This window comes from Onychomys torridus, chromosome 19 (assembly GCF_903995425.1).
Source record: "Onychomys torridus chromosome 19, mOncTor1.1, whole genome shotgun sequence".
In the NCBI taxonomy this organism is placed as follows: Eukaryota; Metazoa; Chordata; class Mammalia; order Rodentia; family Cricetidae; genus Onychomys; species Onychomys torridus.
The window spans coordinates 61,156,524-61,179,212 of NC_050461.1; the positions used below are offsets into that span (position 1 = coordinate 61,156,524).

Consider the following 22,689-nt stretch of genomic DNA (forward strand, 5'->3'; position numbering starts at 1 on the left):
GCCTTGTATTGTCTTTGTCATTTCCATCAGCCTTATGTTTGTTTTTTTCCTGGGCATTGCTCAAGCATATATTCTCCTTAAGCTCTTTCTCCTTGTTTTCATTGAGTGTCTCTTTCTGTCTTTTTTTAACTCCTTGAATTATTTGATGAAGTTTATTATTTTTCTTTTAACCTCTGTGTCCTGGAATTCATCTAAGTAATTCTCATTGTCAAATATTTCTACAGAACTGTTAGGTTTGGAGAAAAGATATCAGCTTGATCTTTCATATTGATGGGATTCCTGTGATGAAATATGGGCATGTGGACTTCCTTTGTTAGTTCTAAGTTTGTTGTTGATGTAGATTGAGGGAGAAGAGAAGATGTGGAGGTGGGTTGGATCTAGAAATTTGAGATGTATTGAGAGGAATGAATTCACATGGGCAAAGAGCATTGGGCTGGTAAACAGAACATGCTTCCTGTTCCAAGTTGAATAATATGGGGTTAGACAGGTCTGAGTAGAAAGGTTGAATGTGACATGGAAGAATCCTATGATCTAGTGAATAGGGAAGGAGAATACTAGCCCAAGCCTAGAGCTCCTCTATAATGAAAGCATGGAAGGCCAGACTAGACTGGTGCACTGGATGTGGGACCCAGGCTGATCTGGTGGATTGTGGGAAAGCCATGGATGAAGTGGTCTGGGGTACTCACCAGATTATACCCGTCAGCTGGTGAAGATAGTGTGCAGTGTCTGGAGGCTGGATAAAGCTAGGGCTTGTCCTGGAGGATGCCTAGAGGTTAGCTGTGGCTCAGGAGGAGGTGGAGGGACTGTTGGGACTAGGTCTGGGTAGCACCTAGCCCTAATCCATCTCTTGTTTACCTGATACCTTTTGTTTCTCTTGTCGCCCTATGTGATTTTTGTCTGAGAGTCTCCCAAGGATACAAAGGCCTATGAAAAACTTGGTTCAGGAAACCTGGAAAACTGTGGTACCTGATGAATTGAGGAAGTTGCACTTGGCATTGTATTTTGGGGAGCTTCTTTTGGGTTGTTTTGAACATATGGAAATCAACAGGCTAAAGTGTAAATATGGAGAAAAAATAAAATTGCCCTGGGCGCAGGGAAAGTTTTCAGTCCTGAGAGCCTGCAGCTGTAAAAGGCTAGATTCATTCATACGGTACCTCTGAGTCTTCTTTCCACAGACCCACATAAACCCACACACCTGTACAGTGACACTTCATGACATTTGGCACCCAAAGTGACATCTAAGCACAGGATGTGGGACCTTGAAGAAGCCTAGGGGTTGCCTGCTGCAAAGTGCAGGTGGCCAGACTAGGCTGGAGTGCCAGCTGTGGGACCCAGGCTAGGTCTGGTAGGTTGTGGGGGTTGGGTGGGGGTGGGATAACAAGTATGGGGTGGTGGTGGATAGCCACCAGGCTAAACTCTGGAGCAGGATATGGGAAGTCTCTGATGGAGTTGGATGGTGGAGGCAGTGTCCCAGTAGTCTTAAAAGGTATCATTTTTCTATATTTTAACCAGTGTATATTAATTGTACAAAGTAGTGGGTTTCATTGTGACATTTTCATACATGCAAGGGACTTTGGTTGTGTTTATTTCGCTATTACCCATACTTGTCCCTCCTCGCTAATTCCCTAGCTCTATTCTATTCCGTAACAGATCCTCCATCTACATCCATGTCTTTTGTTTGTTTACATTTCCACATATGAGAAATAACCTATAATACTTGTGCTTCTGAGTCTGGATTATTTTGCTAAACATGATAGGTATCTGATTGCATCCATTTTCTTGAAAATGCCATGATTCACGGGGCGGTGGTGGTGCATGCTTTTAATCCCAGCGCTCAAGACCTAGAGGCAGGAGGATCTCCATGAGTCCATGAGTTTGAGGCCAGCCTGGTCTGTCTATAGAGTGAGTTCTAGAAAAGGCTCCAAAGCTACACAGAGAAACCCTGTCTGAAAAAGAACAACAAAAAAAAAAAAAAGAAAGAAAGAAAAGAAAAAAGAAAGAAAGAAAAGAAAAGAAAAAAAACCCACAAAAACAAAAAACAAAAAAAGGAAAGAAAATGCCATGATTCTGTTTTCAATGGCTAGTAATTCCCTACTATTTCACTATCTAGCCAACATTTATCTACCTGTCTACCTATCTACACACACACACACACACACACACACACACACACACACACACACACGTCTAGGATTACTCTAGAGGGATGGACTAAACTACATTATTTCCCTGACTGGCAGCCCAAATAAACATACCCACACATGCACATACAAATAAAACATACACACATTAGGTATACTGTCATAACCATCCACCATACAATAAGGCACACATGTAGGCCACATCTATAAACATTTTCATACATGCATGTAAAGTACATAAAACACAGCTGCACATGAACTCATACATGTACAACCCTGTCTGGATTTCATCTCTGAGTTTACAGAGGTTGAAAGAAGCCAAGAGCTGTTGCAGGATATTTGATCATACTATGAACCCCAAGACTGCATTACTTACTAGAAAAAAAAACTGCTTCTAGCTGTGGTGTGGCTCATCCCTAGCACATACCTTTAATCCAAGAGCTTTCTGCTTGAATATTGTAAACAGGCTTAAATAAAATCAACCATGGGTCAAGATGTGGAGCAAGCAACCAGTTGATAATGAAAAAACCATAGAGAGTATGAGGAAGTCAGGAGGACGTGGAGAGAGATGTACAGGAAGTAGAAGGGAGTGCTATGCATTTGGAGGAGTTTTTGTTTCAGATCGTGTAGGAGAAAACTATCTTTCTGGGACAACAGCTGAGAAGGACAGTCAGCTGGGTGCTTTCTTTGCTTCTCTGAGCTAGCAGGTTTTCACCCCAGCATCTGGCTCCCGAGTCTTCATTAATAAAATAGAATGATAGAGACTCACTTAAAATAAATAAATAAATAAATAGATAGATAGATAGATAAACAAACAAATAAATAAATAAATAAATGAATGAATGAATGAATGAATGAATGAATAAATAAATAAAGTCAAGGTAGGAGCCTGGCAGGAGAGTAGAGAAAAGAAAAGCCTCATTTCTCAGGTAACTGCAGAATCCTCTTCCCTGACCCAGTGTGCTGGCCAGTCTTATATTAACTTGACACAAACTAGAGCCCCTTTAGAAGAGGGTCTCTCAACTGAGAAAATGTCCCTACCAGATTTGCCTGTGGGCAAGCCAATGTTGAATTTTCTCAACTACTGATGTGGGAGGGTCTGTGCTGGTGATCTTGGGTGCTATAAGAAAGCTAGTAGAATATGCCATGAGGAGCAAGCCAGTAAGCAGAACTTTTCCACGGCCCCTGATCTCTGTCCTACTTGAGTTCCTGCCCAGACTTCCTTCAGTGATGGACTGTTACCTGGAAGTGTGTGGTAAAATAAACCCTTTCCTTGCCAAGTTGTTTTTGGTCATGGTGTCTTATCACACAGTAGAAACTGTAACTAAGACTCCCAGTTATGCCTTAAATCTCAGATAATTCTCCCTTTGTCCCAGACTTGATTCTCTAATACTTTTTTTTTTTTTTAAATAGGGTCTCTCTATGTAGGGTCTCTCTATGTTCTGGATGTCCTAGACATTCACTATGTAGAACAGTCTGGCCTTGAAATCACAGAAATCTACCTACCTTGTGGCTGGGTGGTGGTGGCATATGCCTTTAATACCAGCACTCAGGAGGCAGAACCAGGTAGATCTCTGTGAGTTCCAGGACAGGCACCAAAACCACACAGAGAAACCCTGTCTTGAAAACACACACACAAAAAAGTAATCTACCTGCCTCTGCCTCTTAAGTGCTGGAATTAAAGGTTGTACCACCATGCCTGTCTGGCTATGATTCTCTAAAAGTTTAACTGTAATGATCTCAGACTTACACCTTTCCAGGGATTGAAATTTCACAAAGACCTGAGTTCAGAGTATGAGTTCTCCCATGCCCTCTTGACTTTTTCTGCATCCTGTGATGAATGGGGCAAGGTACTTGGGCTTCAGACTTGTATGGAGACAAACTTTATTAGACCAGGAAGCTAAATAAATAAAGTAGAAACAAAAGACATGGAAGGGATTTGTGTGGGAAAGAACAGAGAGACGTCCTCTGATCACCCAAGAAACTCCTGCTTTTTTATTGTTGTTTGTTTTTATAGCTCATCTCACATCATGCAAGTGGGAAATTGTAGTAGTGGATGCATGCCTTAATTTACCCAGCACTCAGAAGGCAGTAGAGGCAAGCAGGTCTGATTTCCAGGGCAGCCTGGTCTACAGAACAAGTTCCAGGACAACCAGGGCTAAACAGAGAAATCTTGTCTTTAAAAAAAAAAAAAAAAAAAAAAAAAAAGACAAAAGAAAATGGGGCTGATCATTTTATACTCTTGAGTTTAGAAAAATCAGGGCTGGAGAGATAGGTTAAGAGTACTGGCTGCTCTCTCAGAGGTCCTGAGTTCAATTCCCAGCACCCACATGGTGGCTCACAACCATCTGAAATGAGATCTGGTGCCTTCTTAAGTATACAGCAAGCAGAAAGCTGTATACATAATAAACAAATCTTTTTTTTTTTTTAAAGACCTCTCTTCCCCTTTATCTTGACCACATGTGTTTCCCACAGGCCTGTTCACGTCTATCTCTTCTCCTATCTTAATAAAAACTCTTCTGTGGAAAAAAAAAAAAAAATGCCGGGCGGTGGTGGCACACGCCTATAATCCCAGCACTTGGGAGGCAGAGGCAGGCGGATCTCTGTGAGTTCGAGGCCAGCCTGGTCTACAGAGCTAGTCCCGGACAGGCTCCAAAGGTATAGAGAAACCCTGTCTCCAAAAACCAAAAAAAAAAAAAAAAAAAAAGAAAAGAAAAGAAAATTAGTAAACTTGTCAGAAGTTTTAGTAGAATAAATGAGAAGATATTTAGAGGCTACATTTTTCTTCCTGTGATTATTGAGGTGTGGTTTTGTTGCTATGGGCTTTCTCATCCTTCTTGAAAACATAGGGCTTCTCCCCTGTGTGTGTCCTCTGGTGCCTGATGAGGTGTGACTTCCGTGTAAAGCCCTGCCCACACTCCCTGCAAACATAGGGCTTCTCCCCTGTGTGTGTCCTCTGGTGACAGATGAGGACTGACTTCCATGTAAAGCCCTGCCCACACTCCCTGCAAACATAGGGCTTCTCCCCTGTGTGTGTCCTCTGGTGACAGATGAGGTGTGACTTCTGTGTAAAGCCCTGCCCACACTCCCTGCAAACATAGGGCTTCTCCCCTGTGTGTGTCCTCTGGTGACAGATGAGGACTGACTTCCATGTAAAGCCCTGCCCACACTCCCTGCAAACATAGGGCTTCTCCCCTGTGTGTGTCCTCTGGTGACAGATGAGGACTGACTTCCGTGTAAAGCCCTGCCCACACTCCCTGCAAACATAGGGCTTCTCCCCTGTGTGTGTCCTCTGGTGACAGATGAGGTGTGACTTCTGTGTAAAGCCCTGCCCACACTCCCTGCAAACATAGGGCTTCTCCCCTGTGTGTGTCCTCTGGTGACAGATGAGGACTGACTTCTGTGTAAAGCCCTGCCCACACTCCCTGCAAACATAGGGCTTCTCCCCTGTGTGTGTCCTCTGGTGACAGATGAGGTGTGACTTCTGTGTAAAGCCCTGCCCACACTCCCTGCAAACATAGGGCTTCTCCCCTGTGTGTGTCCTCTGGTGCCTGATGAGGACTGACTTCCATGTAAAGCCCTGCCCACACTCCCTGCAAACATAGGGCTTCTCCCCTGTGTGTGTCCTCTGGTGACAGATGAGGACTGACTTCTGTGTAAAGCCCTGCCCACACTCCCTGCAAACATAGGGCTTCTCCCCTGTGTGTGTCCTCTGGTGCCTGATGAGGACTGACTTCCATGTAAAGCCCTGCCCACACTCCCTGCAAACATAGGGCTTCTCCCCTGTGTGTGTCCTCTGGTGACAGATGAGGACTGACTTCTGTGTAAAGCCCTGCCCACACTCCCTGCAAACATAGGGCTTCTCCCCTGTGTGTGTCCTCTGGTGCCTGATGAGGACTGACTTCCATGTAAAGCCCTGCCCACACTCCCTGCAAACATAGGGCTTCTCCTCTGAGTGTGTCCTCTGGCTTTCATTGACATTTGACTCATCACTGAAACATTGCCCACATTGTCTTTCAATTCTTGAGATTTCTGATCCAACAAATGATTTGACTGTGTCCTCTATATTTGTTTTCTGGCCTGTTCTGAGCTCTTCTTCCATAGTTTTCTTACTTTCCTCAGATCTAATTTGTCCATTGAATGTGCTGGGAAAGGCTGTTGAAATCTTCTCTCTTGCCCATTTATGCATGGGTTTGGACTTTCCTTTGTCCTCTTGACTTCTGGCCTTGTCATTTTTGTTGTGTGAATCCAAATGTTGCTGTTCCTGAAGTTGATCTGGGTGGGGATCCCCTGGTTTGGAGTTTATCCTTGAAGATGCTCTTGAGAAGATTTTAGTTCGATGATTCCATTGCATATGTAGACTGAGGAATTTTGGATTTGAGAAGGCCAAAGAGCACAAAAGACAAGGATGGATCTCTGTCCTTAATTCTGTTGAAAGATGAAGTTTTTGGTTAGAGTGAATATAATAACAAACTGCCTAGGCATCTGATTTTTCTATGTGACCAGGCCTATCCTACTACTCAATCTTCATGTGTTAACAACACAAACTCAGTTGTGCTTGATGGTTCATGTCTGATCACTTTCAGTTCAATGACAACCTGGACTATGGGGTGAAACTTTGTCTCAAGACAAACAACAGCCAACACAAGCTGTTTCCCTTATTCCATTTTTATTTACTATATCTTTTATAGAAATCTATAAAAGCTCACATTAGGTCCCTTTTCTACATGTCAGCCAGACTATGGTCCTCCAAGTAGGATCAGGGACAACTTTACTTCTGTTATAAATAGTGCAGCAATGAGCATGCCCTAAAAACTACAAGTATCTTCTAGGTTAGATCCTACTTTACCCAGCAAACCTAATGCCTCATCCAGTTTCACTTACTCAGATCTCTGGGTGCCTTTCCCCACACACTTTCTGCCTCTATTTATTCTATTGAGACATAGAAACACTTCCTGACTTAGGTGGAAATTCCTTTAATTCCTAAAGCAGCACATGTAAGTCTAAAATTGTCTTCTCATTCAAAAATGCATATTCACCTGGGGATTCTCCTTCTACTGTCAAAACTTGTCTTTCTCAGTGATCCACAAATCTTAAAATGAAAGTTAACTCCTTCCTCAGGTCTCATTCTAAGTATTCATGCTTATTTCATTTACTCTTAGCCCATTCCAGATATAACAGAAAATCCTGTTTCCAAACATATCCTTAGTCAGATATCGTCTCTCTTTGACACCTAACCCTTTGTATGCGTCCTCCTTCCCCCTGGAGACTGAAGCAATCTCTAAGGTGATCGCACATTGCATTATATTTTAGAAAATTAACCAACGCATCATTTTAGAAGAGAACTAAAAACCCCACAATTGTTTCATTCTCCACTGTCCTGGCACCAGTCACAAGCTCTATGTTAACAGGCTTATGTACATTTCTCTGGCATCTTCTTCCTTCCATTAAGTGATTTCAGCCTGTTCTCAAAGGTCCAAACCTCTCATGCCTCAACTACTTCTTCTGTCTGGGACCCTTTGACCAACTGTTTGCCCCTTCCAAATGCTATCTTCCTTCAGTATCATTTATAGTCACCCCTACTCCACAGGTCTCTAAACACTTTTCTGGGATTAATTTTCTTCAAAGTCGGAGTTACTTCCTGACTCTGCATACAAATATGCATGCTTCCCTAGCTCATGAGTCAACTTCCAAAGAGCAGGCATTCCAGTCATTTTGTTTATTTTATATTTTTCTCTCCTAGCACAGAGCCACAATTTACTTGACAACTAGTTGATATAATGCATGATGATATATTAATATTATTTACAAATAAGAAGGAAATTAAAAAGAATCCAAAAGGACCAGAATAAACTAGTTTAGTAAAAGAATTGGTGAGTACTTGAGAACTTTTCTTCTTTTGCTCCTAAACATATAGCACTATATGTTATATATTTTGTTCATAAAGTACTTAAAAATAAATTTAGGGCTAGAGAGAAGGCTCAGCTGTTAAGAGTATTTGCTGCTCTTGCAGAGGACCTGGGTTTGGTTTTGGCACCTACATGGTATCTCACAACTGTCTATAACTCCAGTTCCAGGGGGATCCAACACTGTCTTCTGGCATCAGCAGGCATTACACACACATACATACATGCAAGCACTCAAACATATAAAATAAATACATAAATTCTTTTTCTTTTCTTTTCTTTTTTTTTTCTTTTTTTTTTGCCAGAGCTGAGGACTGAACCCAGGGCCTTGCACTTGATAGGCAAGCGCTCTACCACTGAGCTAAATCCCCAACCCCCATAAATTCTTTTTTAAAAGTTAGAGCTGGGCAGTGGTGGCACACGCCTGTAATCTCAGCACTCGGGAGGCAGAAGCAGGCGGATCTCTGTGAGTTCAAGGCCAGCCTGATCTACAGAGCTAGTTCAGGACAGGCTCCAAAGCTATAGAGAAACCCTGTCTCCAAAAACCAAAAAAAGAAAGAAAAAGGGGAAAAAAAGAAAAGGAAAAAAGAAACATATAAACATTTTTCTGCCATAATTTATTTATTGATTCTTTAGGAATTTCAGGTCATGTGCCCCAATCCACTTATTTTCCAGTCCCTCCATATCTGCCCCTCACCCCTGTAGCATGATCCCCCAAAAGAAAAATTTAAAAATATTAATTAAAAACAAAACAAAACAAACAAACAAACAAAAAAACCCTTTGCTCTATGTTTCCTGCCTCTCCAAAACCTCATCATTGGTCTTAGTGGCATTAGGAGCTATGGTGTGTCACAAAGTAGACCCTTTTGTTCATTTAGTTTTACTTGCAAGTGTTCATTGCAATGAGTTGTTATTGGTCACGTTCAAGGCCTCTGGCTTCTGGAATACCATCAATACTGGACCCTCACAGAAATTCCTCTAGGATATTTTGCTGTTGCCCTGAGTCATGAAGATCCTGCAGCTATGGTTCTGCAGGACCAGTCCCTTCACACATTCTGGCAGGTCATAGATGTTGGGGTGAGCCAACTCAAAGCTCTGGATGTGGGTCTGTGTGGTAGCTGATTTTGTCAGTCCTGGCCACTGAGAGCACCTCCCTCCGGTGACAGGTGGAGCCAGCTTTTCTATGCCCATGCTATCAGGGACATCTCCCAAGTGTAGTAGAACAAGCTCTCCTGTGAGGGGTGGGACCAGCTCTTGTGCTATAGTGGCCAGCAAGGGGCAGGTCCAGTTCAGCAAGGCCTTCAGATTTCAATATGCATGGTTCTTATGGTTCCCTGTGGTAATATGGGCCACAGAGATCAACATAGACCCTAGCTACAGCAGAACCATAGACTCAGACATGGCCCTTGGCAGCCGCTTGTGCCTGGATGTTGCCATGGCCTAGGTGGTAGTGCAAGCCACCCAGATCAGTATGGCCCCAGTGGCAGCATGGCCCTCAGACACCAACATGGCCACAGGTGGCAGCCCAGACCTTGGCCATCTTTGTGGCCTCTGGTGGCAACACAGGCCACAGACATCTACATGGACCGTAGTTGCAGTAGGACCATGGATTCAGACATGGTCCTCAGCAGCAGCCTAGTCTGAGATATCACTATGGCCCCAAGTAGCAGTATGGCCCTCGGATGCTAACATGGTCCTAAGTGGCAGGCCAGAACCGGGGCATCCACACAGCCTTCGATGGTAATAGGAGCCATGGACATCAACACAGACACTGAATGCTGTAGGGCCATGGATCTAGATATGGCCCTCGGCTGCAGCTCAGACTGGACGTCACTGTGGCCCACAGTGTCAGTGCAGGCTGCTCAGAAATGTATGGCCCCAGTTGCAGCCTGGCCCTCAGCAGGCACTGCATGGACATACACACGTGCAAGCAAACACTCATATGTATAAAATAAATACATCAATTCTTTTATAAAATCAGATTATTTAAAAACATAAAAATTTTATAGCACTTAAAAGCACATAAAATGATCTTTAATTTCAGAAGTACCTGAAAATGTACTGAATTTATATTTTGCTTAAGAATTGAAACACAAGGAGTTCCATGGACTCTGAAACTCCATGTAGCAGACCCAGCAGTGACTAGCAGGATGTCCTGTGATGCCAGAGCACACCCACTTTCCTAGGGGATGCAGCTGTGTTGCCATCCATAAGGGTCTGCTCCAGAAAGGAGCCTCTTCCCACACCGGCTGTAGAGCCAGCTGCCTAGAGGCTCAGGAGAAGCACTGCCCCTGCTACTCTAATATTTTGAAGGAGCTCGTGTGTTTAGGAGGATATGAGCATACCTTCTGTAGTGATTATAAAAGTGACTGTGTTGAACAGGATGCCCAGTGTGTTATATCCCAGCCTGGGTCCTAGACCTTAAGACAAACAGACAATTGGATAGCATGATGTACCTTTTTTTTTTAAGATTTATTTATTTATTATGTATACAGTGTTCTACCTGCACATATCCCCACAAGGCAGAAGGGGGCACCAGATCTCTTAACCTCTGAGCCATCTCTCCAGCCCCCTAGATGCCAACTTTATGATAAGCTGTTAATACTTGAGGCTGTACCTCCTAATAGAAGTGCTTGCAGTTCTCTTAACCACTGAGCCATCTCTCCAGCCCTGCAATTTTCATTTTTCTCTAATTGATTTAAACTTTACTTTTTTTTTTACTATAAATCATTAAAGAAAAAAAGAGTTGAAGCACAAAAATTTTCAAGGAGAATTCCTTCTTTTCTTTGTTTTTTAAGGAACCATAGTGCCCACCTTTTCCTGTTGTGAATCCATTCTTCCTCTTGCTTCCCCACTGAATGCCCAGTTCCTGGCCATACTCATCCCCATACCAGACGAGAAGCTCACAACCTGGTCTGATGACCCGGCAGGTTCGATAGAATATCTGTCTGTGATACTGAAAGGCCACCAGGTTCTGCTCCTCATCATCCCTGGCACAGTTCACATACCTAGAGTAGAGACAAAAGGAAGGACATATCAGGTAAGCAGTTCCATATCTGCATCTAACTCCTTAATTGTGCCCAGTGCCTCCATGTTCTGATGTTTTCATTCTCCCTCCTACTTTTCAAAGAACGTTATGTTCTCATCTATCTTTTTCATAATGTACATCCTAGCTTGAAGTCCTGCTCATCCGTCCCAGAGTCCTTTCTTTCCCCAAGAGCCCAGTTTTCAAAGCTCTATTTCAGACTTCTAACTTTAAAGCTGACAAAACAGTGACTTTCTATTTCATTTATACCTTGGAGTCTAGTTTGGCATTATTCATATACTCTGTTTCTAGATTCTTATATTGAATCCTGCACTGATCCCAAATTTGAAAATTCTCCACACTATCTGCCCAGTTTACCTTAGAAACTTAGAGATCTCTTAGACAACACAGAAAATAGGGCTAAATATATCATTCAACTGGAAGAATGCCTGCCTATATACACAAAACTCAGGGCTCTTGCTGTGGGATGTCTTTCTGTATGCTGTGAATATGTGTGGCTCCCACTGGATAATAAATAAAGCTCTTTGGGCCTATAACAAAAGCTTACAGCTAGGTGGGAAATCTAAAGCAGAGATACAGAGAGAAGAAGGGCAGAGTCAGGAGAGACACCAGTCCACTGCAAAAGGAGCAACAAGATATCAGCAGACCAGTAAAACCATGGCCATGTGGCAACATACAGAATTATAGAAATGGGTTGATTTAAGATGAAAGAGGCTATCAAGAAGCTAGAGCCATAGGCCTCTGAGTGATTATTTTATAAGCAGCTATGAGACAGTAGGTGGGAGAGATTTGTCTGGACTGCTAGGCAAGTAAGGACAGGAGAAACTTCCCTCTACAGGCTTCAAACACAGCACCACATAAAACTGGGTATGGTGGTGCATGCCTATAATCAGGAAATGAGGCCAGAGGAATAAAAAATTTAATTTCATCCTCTGCTACACAGGGAATGAGAAGGATCTATGTTACCTTATCTTAAAAAATAAAGATAACAGAAAAAAAATAGTCGTTTATTTCTATTTTCTGTCTTCTAATAAAATGAGACTCCCTCACAGAAATGTGCTATAGTGTACAGTATCCAAACCTACATCCTTCCAGAACCCAGTATAGATGTCTCTGAAGCTAAGAACATTTCCTGCCCTCAAAGACTAAAGTTCATTTGTTGTAGGCATGGCGTACTTCTCAAAAAAAATAGGAGACTTATAGTCAAACTTTCCTGCAGTAAAATATCTGTACCATGCCTCTTGTAAGGACACAAGTTGTATGACCTTCTCAAGTAATCAAATCTGTTTTCTGAACTGGAACACAGAATAAATGATTCATAAATATTGAATAAATTGTAAACCCAGTGTTTTCAATGAATGTAGGCTCCTTAAGGTTTGCCTCAGTATTTCAATTTTGCTGAGCAGATTTGTGCTTTGATAAAAGTTAATGACAATATTAGTAATTTTACTTTTTGGTTTTTTCAAGACAGGGTTTCTCCATGTAGTTTTGGTTCTTGTCCTGGATCTCACTCTGTAGATTAGGCTGGCCTCGAACTCACAGAGATCCACCTGGCTCTGCCTCCCAAGTGCTGGGATTAAAGGCGTGTGCCACCACCACCCAGCCAGTAATTTATTTTTTCCTGACTGTTCACAATATGAACAAGTACTGTGCAGAGAAAAAGAGAAGTAGAGCATATGGGAACCATAGAGGGAGTCATGATGAAAGAGAAAGAAACAAGTCTTGTGAGTAGCAGGCTTTCTTAAAACCCAGAGACCTAATGGCCTTACCGCATCCAGTTGGCTTGGGACTCATCCTGCCCATTGACATACTCATAGCAGTTTCTCCCCTTGGTGATCTGAGTTTCAGAAAAAAAAATGTGTTAAGGCTCTGGGATGACACTAATTAAATCATGCCATTCTACTCTCATCAGTGCTTCCTGAGCTTTGGACTCAGCCACTTACAGTGACCTCATGGATGCTTCTGAGTCATCATGTACACATGGGTTTTCTTGCCTCTGTACCACTCTACTCCTACTCGCCTTCAGCTCTTGAAGTAGGACTTCCATGATTGTACAAAGACCATTCACTACACAGAATTAGTCATGTTGCCCCTGTCCATGTCATAGTATGTCACACCAGAAGCAAATAAAGGAGATGGGGAGACAGAGGATGACAGAAAGGGGGGCATTTCTTACCAGCCAGGAGTATCCACTGTTGGCTGCCTCTTCATCCTCTGTGATCTGGCCTTGATAGGGACCAAAGTGCAGACCGACTGGCAAGTCAGAGGCTTCATTCCATACTCCAAGTCCAGCCTCAGGGATGCCTGATGAACCAATTCTCAGCCCATGGGGCAGACTGAGTACTGAGTGGTTGGGATGCCCTCTTTCTACCATACTGTCTTTCACGAATATTGGAGGCCCATGGTTGGGACAACTGTTGATAAAGAAATTCTGGCACTTCTCACAATCTAAGATAAGAAAGCAGGGATTGGGGGAGGTGTATGAACATTCCCAGATCTGAAGATCTTAAGAAAGAGCACAGCACCCCTGCCATCCCTCTCAATCTGTACCCAAAGTCACTAGAGTAAATAAAATCTAGGCTCCGAATGACCAGATGAATCATTATACCAGGACATAACAGCCTTCTACATGGGAAGGCCCTGATGGACACTTACAGAGATAGTCATCATCCTGGGGCTCGCTGACCTCTTTATATGCAAGGCCCTTTCTCTCTCGCAGACTGTACATCTTCACTTCAACATTCTTTTTCCTGAGTTCTGGATTGGAGAGCAAAGGTGAGTTAAAGTTTGTGACTATGTTTCTTCAGAAAATCTAAAATTTGGGTCTGGAGAGATGGCTCAGCAGTTAAAAGCACATGCTGTTCTTGTAGAGAACCCAGGTTTGGTTCCCAGTGCTCACACAACTCCAGTTCTAGGTAACCAAACACTGTCTTTCAGTCTCTGCAGGCATCAGGCATGCAGATGACACATGCATACACATGGAGGAAGACACTCATACACATATAAAAATAAATTTTTTAAAAACTAAAATTTATTTTTAAGAAATTTAAAAGAAAACATGAAGTTTACTGCCATAAAATTATCTTATACAGTTCCATATACTCGGCTTCACCTTTAACTTCCTGTTTAAAGAAGCTAAGATTCTGCCTTCGACTGACTACAAATGCCTAATCTAATTTTAATTCCTGACTTTTCAGGTTTAATTTCTACTTGCCCACATTTTCTACTCAAAAATAGTTCCTTCACACATGTTGATTCATTTAGAGAATATTTGTTGAGGGCATGCTGCAGATTAGGCATTTATCAAAGACCTGGGCACACAGCATTGAGAGAATTTGGTTCCTATTGCCATACAGATTTATTGGATACTGCTGTGGAATAATCCTTCTGTATACTGTAAAAATGTGTTGTTCTCATTGTTAATAAAAAGCTGATTGGCAGATAGCTAGGCAGGATTTTCAGGACAGAGAGAATGCTGGGAAGAATGGTGGAGTTAGAGGAGTTGCCAAGCAGACACAGAGAGGAAGCAGGAGATGCAAGATGAAAGAGAGGTAATGCCATGCAGCAGAATGTAGATTAATATAAATGGGTTAATTTAAGTTGTAATAGTTAACTAGTAATAAGCCTGAGCTATTGGCCAGCATTTATAATTAATATTAAGTCTCTGTATTGGTTATTTGGGAACTGGTGGGCAAGAAAGAAAATTCTGCCTACAGGACACTTTGCCTGAATCAGTCATTTTATGCTTCACTTGCTGTTTTAAAGAAATACAGGAGCTACTAAATCCTTATTATCATATAACATTCAGAAGCTCATAGACTGCCAGCGCCCTGGTGTGGCTGATATATTGTGCACCCCAATAAACTTACCTGGGGGGTCAGAGAACAGAACAGCCACAAGATAGACATAGAGGCCAGAAAATGGTGGCACACACACCTTTAATCCTAGCATTGAGGAGTCAGAGATCCATCTGGATATCTGTGAATTCAAAGCCACACTGGAAACAGCCAGGCATGGTGACATAAGCCTTTAATCCCAGGAAGTGATGGCAGAAAGCAGAAAGTTATATAAGGTGTGAGGACCAGGAACTAGAGACTTGTTAAGCTTTTAGGTTTTGGAGCAACAATTTAGCTGAGATCCATTTGGATGAGGACTCAGAGGCTTCCAGTTTGAGGAAACGGAATTGGCTGAGGAGTTGTCGAGGTGAGATTAGCTGTGGCTTATTCTGCTTCTCTGATCTTTCAGAATTCACCCCAATACCTGGCTCCTGAGTTTGTTTTTATTAGTAAGACCATTTAAGATTCATATTACACCCTGGTACCTCCATGTGAATAACAGCCCAAGTATATGCCTTTAAAGTCAATGTCCTGACACAGTACTTAATAGCATGCTCACTACTTGCCACAGCTTAGACAAGGCCAAGATCAGAACTATCTGAAGTTCACTACACAAACCATTCTAGACCATTCTCATCAACCTTCCTAGATAACCTAGAGGGATTAAAGTTCCCAAATTATTTACTCTTACTTGGTTTTTGTTCAGAGTACTGTCCAGAGGTATTTCCTTCTCCAGGAGAGGACACTGGTTTCTGGGGGTGTTCTGAGCCACTTGTATTCAGCAAATTTTCTATTCCAGACACTTCTTTCACATTAGATTCATTATTTAATGGCATTCTAGGCGCTCCCTTTAATTAGAGGCACATATTAAAAACACAACAGGCATTTTTATAGTTCTTTATGGCTTTCCACACATTTTCACATGCGACTTTAGTGAATGTGTGAAAAATCTTGGGACATGTGTGGACTGTCTGAATAAGAAAGAAAAGGAAAAACCTAAATGGGCTGAGAATCTCTCTCCCTTCTGGCTTCTTTTAGGCTAGAGGGAGGGATATTTGGGAAGACTAGTTGGAAAGTCAACAAAGTTTTTGAATGAAGACAGTAAGGCTTACAGAGAGAAAGAAGGCATATCTATAAAGTAGGAGATATTTGATGAGATAAGAATTGTAGAAAACAAAGTAAACACCTGTAAAAGGCAGTGACAGGGGAACAGCAACTTTGGGAAGAGAATGAAGAGATGGCAGAACAACGAACTAAGTGATGCTAAAATTGCAAATTAGCAAGTTGGAAATAGTTGACTCCAGAATTAGGTTGTTTGTTTGAGACAGGGTCTCATTTATTTAGGCTGGCCTCAGATTCACAGGACTCCTCCTCAAGTCCTCCTCCCTCAGCCTCTCAATGCTTGAATTACAGATCTGAGTCATCATGCTTAGGTTGACTCTCTGGAATTAGACTAGCTAGTTCTTGTACTAATTTTGCCAGAAAATTCACTAATTTTCTCATTCATAAATGTGTATACATGCTAACAGTTCATTTTTAAAGATTTATTTTCATTTCTATTTTTGTGTGTGTGACTGTGTGTGTGTGTACACACACATGAGCATGTGTGTGACACATGTTCACAGGTTCTGTCAGGGTCAGACAAGGGCATTCAAATCTCAGAGATAGAACTAAAGGCAGCTTTGAACTTCACAACTAGAAACCAAACTCAGGACCTCTGGGAGAATAAGAAGTGCTATCAACCAGTGAACCCTCTCCAACCTCCATACATGCTAATTCTTTTTGTGATACTGAATATAACATGTGCAATTGAATACAATATTAATGTGAGATAGTCTCTTCCACAGATGACATTTAAATGGAATAATGTATGTCTATAAGGAAGTCTTATATCATTTTCTCTTCCTCATTCCAAGACTCAGTATATCATTGTGTACCCATGGCTGACTTGGAAATCCTTATGTAGATTAGGTTGGCCACTAACTCACAGTATTCCTTCTGACACTGCTTCCCACATAATTATAGGCATGTACCACCATGCCTGATTAAGTTATTTTCTTATTTATGGATTACTTGCTACAAACTTGAATCTTCTTAGGGCTGAGGGCTGCTCTTTCTTATAAGAATGAGTCTCTATGAGGGAAGGATCAGATCTCCTTTATCTGTGCCATCCAAAGTAAAATCCTTTTTATATTTGTAAACTACCTTTAGAGTATATTAGTGTATTTCTCACTTGACATAGCAGAAAAAATTTGAGGTAGAAACACACAGGTGAGTGATGTAAAAATGGCTAATGCTATGACTTTACAATACAATATAAAGAGCTTATACATGTTTTAAGGAAAGAGTTTTGGAATTGACTGCACCAATGCTTGCTATGATCTTAGGCATTTTTACTGGACATTTCAATTTCTTATCTATAAAGTGGTTATAATTTACTACCTGTCTCACAGTGTTTATTAATATAAAATTCTTATGATCTGAAACATTGTAAAAATAAAACAAGTCCAGTTACTATTGTTGATGTTCTCACTAATTCAAATGATGTTGAGGATGAGAGAAGATGCAGAAGAGACTGGGAAGGCAGTGTTCCCAGGGTGCTCTATGCCTTCTTCTTCTCTTATCTGTGTTTAGAGGCATAAGGAAATTTTTCATGTCTGTAGGATTTGGAAAGGACTTACCTTCTGCTGTTTATTATGCTTCACTCGGAAGGGCACCCAAGAAGGACTACCTGAAAAGTGATGAGAAATCAATGTTTTGGTTGGTACATATTTTTACATGTGGGATTATCAGGAAGAACAGAGAATTTTGAATAATTGAATGAAGACTTCAAGGACAACCTAAGGGTGATATGGAAATTGTTTCTGAAATTTTATCAACCCTATCTTTCTACTGGGGGCATTGCTGATTTTAAGCTTATTCAAAAACAGACAAAACTCATCTTCTCTTTATCTTGTGTTCATAAGATATCTATTGCATTTTATTTTCAAGTAAAGAAGTCAATTGACCTGTGATGAGGGAAAAAACCTGGATAAACTAAGAACAAGAAGAAATTATGTACACATTAAAAAAAAAAAACCAGTAAAAGGTCATTTTCAGTATCATTCTCAATAGTGAAAAGTTGGAAGTCTTTCCCCTAGGGTCACAACAGGCATGCAAGGATTCTCATTCTTGCTAGTTCTACTTAACATAATACCAAAAGTCTTGGTTAGAATAAGTAGGCCAAAATAAGAAGTACAAGTCATCTTAACTTAGAAAGAAAGAAGTTATTTTATAAATTTTATACACAGGAATCCCTTAAGGTTCCACTAAAAATTGCAGGACATAAAAAACATTTAAAAATCAGTTGTGTTTTTATACACCCACAGTAAACAATCCAGGAAGGAAAAAAATTTTAAAGCACGTATATAAAGGTTATAGGAATAAACTATTTAGTAGTAAACTTATCCAAGGATTTAAAAGATTTGGACACCAAAAATGACAAAATATTACTAAAAGAAATTGAAGACTCAAAGAAACAGGAAAAAATAGCCTGTGTTCATGACTTATATGACAATACTATAAAAGTTTACATTATCTCAAATGACCCACAGATAAAAATGTATCCACTATCAAAATGCCAATGCCATATTTTGCTGAATTAAAAAGATATCAAAATTAAGACAGGATCTTAAGGGAATCAGAACAGCCCAGTGAACCCTGAAAAAGAACAAACTTAAGATATATCAACATGGATTAAAGAACTACACTTAAGGCATGATACTATTTATAGTAGTATATAGATATAGATAGTACTATATAGAAGAAAACCAGACAAAATATTCATAACATTGGAAACATAATTGATTTCTTGGATACAATACCAAAAACCAAGAAGTAAGATGATGTGGATATCGCTCTGTGTAAATAAAGTTCTGATTGGCCAGTGGTCAGGCAGGAAGTATAGGCGGGACAAGAGAGAAGAGAATTCTGGGAAGTAGAAGGCTGGGGAGAGACACCGCCAGCTGCCGCCATGAAAAGCAACATGTAAAGACACTGGTAAGCCACAAGCCATGTGGCAAAGTATAAACTAACAGAAATGGGTTAATTTAAGATAGAAAAGGTAGATAACAAGCAGCCTGCCACGGCCATACAGTTTGTAAGCAATAGAAGTCTCTGTGGGCTTTCTTGGTTGGGTCTGAGCGACTGTGGGACTGGCGGGTGAAAGAGATTTGTCCTGACTATGGGCCAGACAGAAAAACTCTAACTACAGTAAGATCACCTTAATCTTAAAAGCATCAAACAAAACAACTGAATGAAAATGTAACCTAATGAATGGAAGAAAGTATCTGCAAAGCATATAACCATGAACACAGAGTTCGTGTGAATACGAGAGATCTCTTACACACAAATAAGAAAGCCATTGTTGAAGCCTGACCAGGGTAGCACCCTCGTTTTGGATTTCTAGCTTCCAGAACTGTAAGAAATATATTTCTGCTTAAAAACTTAGTGCATGATATTTTGTTATGACTAATTATTAGCAAAGGACTTGAACATACATTTCTACAGATATATAAGTGGCCAATAACCATAGAGAAAGTTGATCAACACAATTAATTATCGGAGAAATGAAAATTAAAATCCCAGTGACATATCTATATTCTTTAGGATGCCTATTTATTATTAAAAAAAAAAAACTCACAACAAGTAATGGCAAGGACAAGAACAAATAGGAATGCTTGATCACCTTTGGTGGGAATATAAAATGGTGCAACTATCAAAAATAGTAAGTCCCTACAAACTTAAAATAGAATTATTTTATGATTCAATCTGACTTCTTTATGTACATATAAAAAGCTGGGCAATTGTGGTGCAGGCCTTTAATACCAGCACTCGGGAGGCAGAGGCAGGTGGATCTTTGTGAGTTCAAGGCCAGCCTGGTCTACAGAGTGAGTTACAGAAAAGGTGCAAGCTACACAGAGAAAACCAAAAAAAAAAAAAGTGAAAACAAGATCTTGAAGGGACATTTTCATATCCATGGTCATAGCAGCATTATTCTTAATGAGCAAGAAGTAGACTAGACACTAGGTGCTTATACTAACTGTTCTGGGTTTGACGTTTCTTGTTTATGCCAAGATTTATATATATTTCATACTTGTTGCATATATAAATAGTATACAATTTTTAGATATTTTTAAATGTACAGGAATAACTTCTTACTGTATATTGCCTTGCATTTTTTCCTGATCTTTGAGTCTTGAGAGGGGAAAAAAAAGTTTTCAGAAGTTAATTCTAAGACATTTCTGAAACCAAAATCTGGCCTGGTTTCAAATGGTTTAATTCTAAATCTTCTTGACCTCTCTCACCTTCTAAATATTCCTAGCCCCTCACCTTGCTGCTTAGGTGTCCATTCTTCATCAGAATCTTCACTGTCATCTATCTGGGGCTTGATTCGTTGCCTTTGGTAACACATGAAAGCTGGTCTAGGGGCTCTGAGACCTGAAAAGAAGCAAAATGTTCCTCTTAAAAAGGAAGCAGGCCCTAGAAGAAGGAAAAAAAGGAAAGTATCATAAGGCCATGTGGGCTCTGGGAGAGGAGATGGGAGAGGAGATCTTAGTAGGCCAGTGTTGTGCTTGCATTTAGCCCTGGATACACACACACACACACACACACACACACACACACACACACACACACACTTCCTCTAAACTTGTCCCCACGGGAATTGGAGACTTGGTTTTTGCCTCGGCTGATCTGACCCAAAACTTGTTACCTATAGAAATCAGCATTTTATAGTTCCTTTTCACGTTCCTATAGCGAATTTTCTCCCACTCTCCCATCTCTGCCCATTCTTCTTTGGAGAAGTACATGGAGATATCTTTGAACTCATCTTTGACCTGGAAGAAAAAAATAAGAACAAAAACCAGAATGTGCAGGGCAGAGCATGGGACCCTGGGGTGCTCTCAGTGATCAAGATTTTCTTCCCGTTCCCAGAGGCCTCTTTAAGTAAACACTGGATGTTCCTGCTAATAAGGCAGTTGAGCCTTTCCTCTCTCACAAAGCAGGACCCACCATCCTGTCACTGGAAAACCAATATGGTAGTGTAGGGCAGGAGTCTGTGGTCCCCAAGGCCATCTGTTTGCCTCTGTACACCCTATGATTCTCTTGACTCTAGGTCAACCTTTTTATACCTTGGGCTTCCACTCAAGTCTCTCTGCATCTCCCTCTGGATTATTCTCTTCCAGCTTGTTGGTGTTTATGGTGCAGGTCATTTCCCTGGGGAGGTCCAGGATCCTATGGTCCTATGGAGGGAGAAGTAACTAAGGCTCATAGCCGAGCAGGGAGGCCCACCAATACAAGGAAAGGAACTGGAGTCTGGGAATCCATGCAGCCAACACAGCTGTTTTTTCAGCCTCTGTGGCCTCGTGCGATGGTGAAGGCTCAGTGGTTCCAGCCCTAGGCGCCTAACCTGCATCGCGTTAGGGCCTGTATTAGCAAGTGGAGCAGGATTCTTCCTCCTGGGATTCCAGCCCCGCCCCAATGAGTCAGGGCAGAGCACTTGGGCCTCTGACTGACCATGTTGGGTTTGGAGAGATGTTTTCATGTTATTGGATTCAGGAATCCTGGAGACAAGGGATTGGAGTCCCTCTGATGAAGATTTGAGGACCCTTTGGCTGAGATTTTTAATTTAGTGTACCTCAAATTAAGGACTGGGTTTCGTCCGGTTGAGGAAATTGGAATTTGTAGATGGGAGGAGTCTCTCAGGCTGTGAGCATTTGGGGTTCTTCAAGACAAGGTCTGGGGACTTTCAGACTGAGGAGATCTGACGTGCTTGTGCCAAGATTTGGGGTTTGTCATGTTGTAGGTATCCAGGGTCCCGCTGGATGAGAGCATGTTAGGACCTTGGAAGCTGATTTTAAGGAGTGACAGGTCATCAGTACTAAGGGTTTTGGGGGTCTCTGGGGCTTAGGAGAGTCTCTACACCAAGAGTCCAGGTTTTCAGTCTGGAAACTTGGTCTCTCTGTGGCAAGCTACCCAAGTTCCTCAGGCAGAGGATGGGTTGGTTCTATGCAGGTGTATTTGGGACTAAACCAAAGGGCAATCTGGGGCTCCCGTGAAGCTGAGGGTGTGGGTGTGTGTGTGTGTGTGTGTGTGTGTGTGTGTGTGTGTGTGTGAAGCTGAGGTGTGTGTGTGCGCGCGCGTGTGTGTGTGTGTGTGTGTGTGTGTGTGTGTGAGAGAGAGAGAAGCTGAGGTGTGTGTGTGCGCGCGCGCGCGTCCCGCTGAGGGACTCGAACCTCAGTTAGTGGAAGGGGGTCCCTCAAAGCAGAGGGAATGTGGGGTCTCACGGGCTGAACCTAGAAAGTGCCGCCGGCTCTCGAGGGCTTCGCCGCTGCTCGGGTCCGGGTCCTGTCGTCCCCGCGCCACCGCCGCCGCGCGTCCTCTGAGGAGCTCGGGAGCGGACTGACCCCCACCGCCGGCCGAGGGGCGGGAGCAGGCGGGAGGGGGCGGGGCCCTGCCTGTCCGTCACGGGGCTCTCCTCCGGCCGCCCCGCCCCTCGCTGGGATTGGCGCCAGGGCCGGAATAAAGCGGTGTCCAGTGCGCAGGCGCAGTCTCGTCCTCCGCGCGGTGTCAGGGATTTTTTGTTTTTGTTTCCCTCCTGGTCCGGCTAGGTTCCCTGAGCTGTGTCCAGTCCACAAAGGGTGTTTAGGCAGGCGCTCAGTCCTGCTCTAGCGTGGGGTTTCTTTCACTCAGTCTCCACTGGGAAGCCAGTGGTTGGGTTG

The 22,689-nt window shown here is 42.1% G+C and overlaps 1 protein-coding gene across 1 annotated transcript; it reads right to left on the bottom strand.

Annotated features, from left to right (window-relative positions):
* Positions 1 to 4,925: 4,925 nt before the first annotated feature.
* Positions 4,926 to 20,805, bottom strand: Prdm9 (PR/SET domain 9). The gene is made up of 9 exons (XM_036169065.1): positions 20,682 to 20,805; positions 20,300 to 20,407; positions 17,611 to 17,660; positions 15,621 to 15,777; positions 13,749 to 13,850; positions 13,270 to 13,541; positions 12,863 to 12,930; positions 10,862 to 11,055; positions 4,926 to 6,569 (listed from the first exon to the last, which is right to left on the bottom strand). Exons 1-9 carry the CDS (start codon positions 20,776 to 20,778, stop codon positions 4,936 to 4,938), a joined length of 2,682 nt encoding a protein of 893 aa, XP_036024958.1. The 5' UTR covers positions 20,779 to 20,805; the 3' UTR covers positions 4,926 to 4,935.
* Between the last annotated feature and the right edge of the window lie 1,884 nt (positions 20,806 to 22,689).

Coding starts and splice junctions, on each gene's coding strand:
- Prdm9 (XM_036169065.1), bottom strand. CDS start 20,778: ATGTACTTCTCCAAAGAAGAATGGGCAGAGATGGGAGAGTGGGAGAAA. Junction 17,661..20,299: donor ATGGACACCTAAGCAGCAAG/GTGAGGGGCTAG, acceptor ATCACTTTTCAG/GTAGTCCTTCTTGGGTGCCC. Junction 13,542..13,748: donor CCAGGATGATGACTATCTCT/GTAAGTGTCCAT, acceptor TTCTTATCTTAG/ATTGTGAGAAGTGCCAGAAT.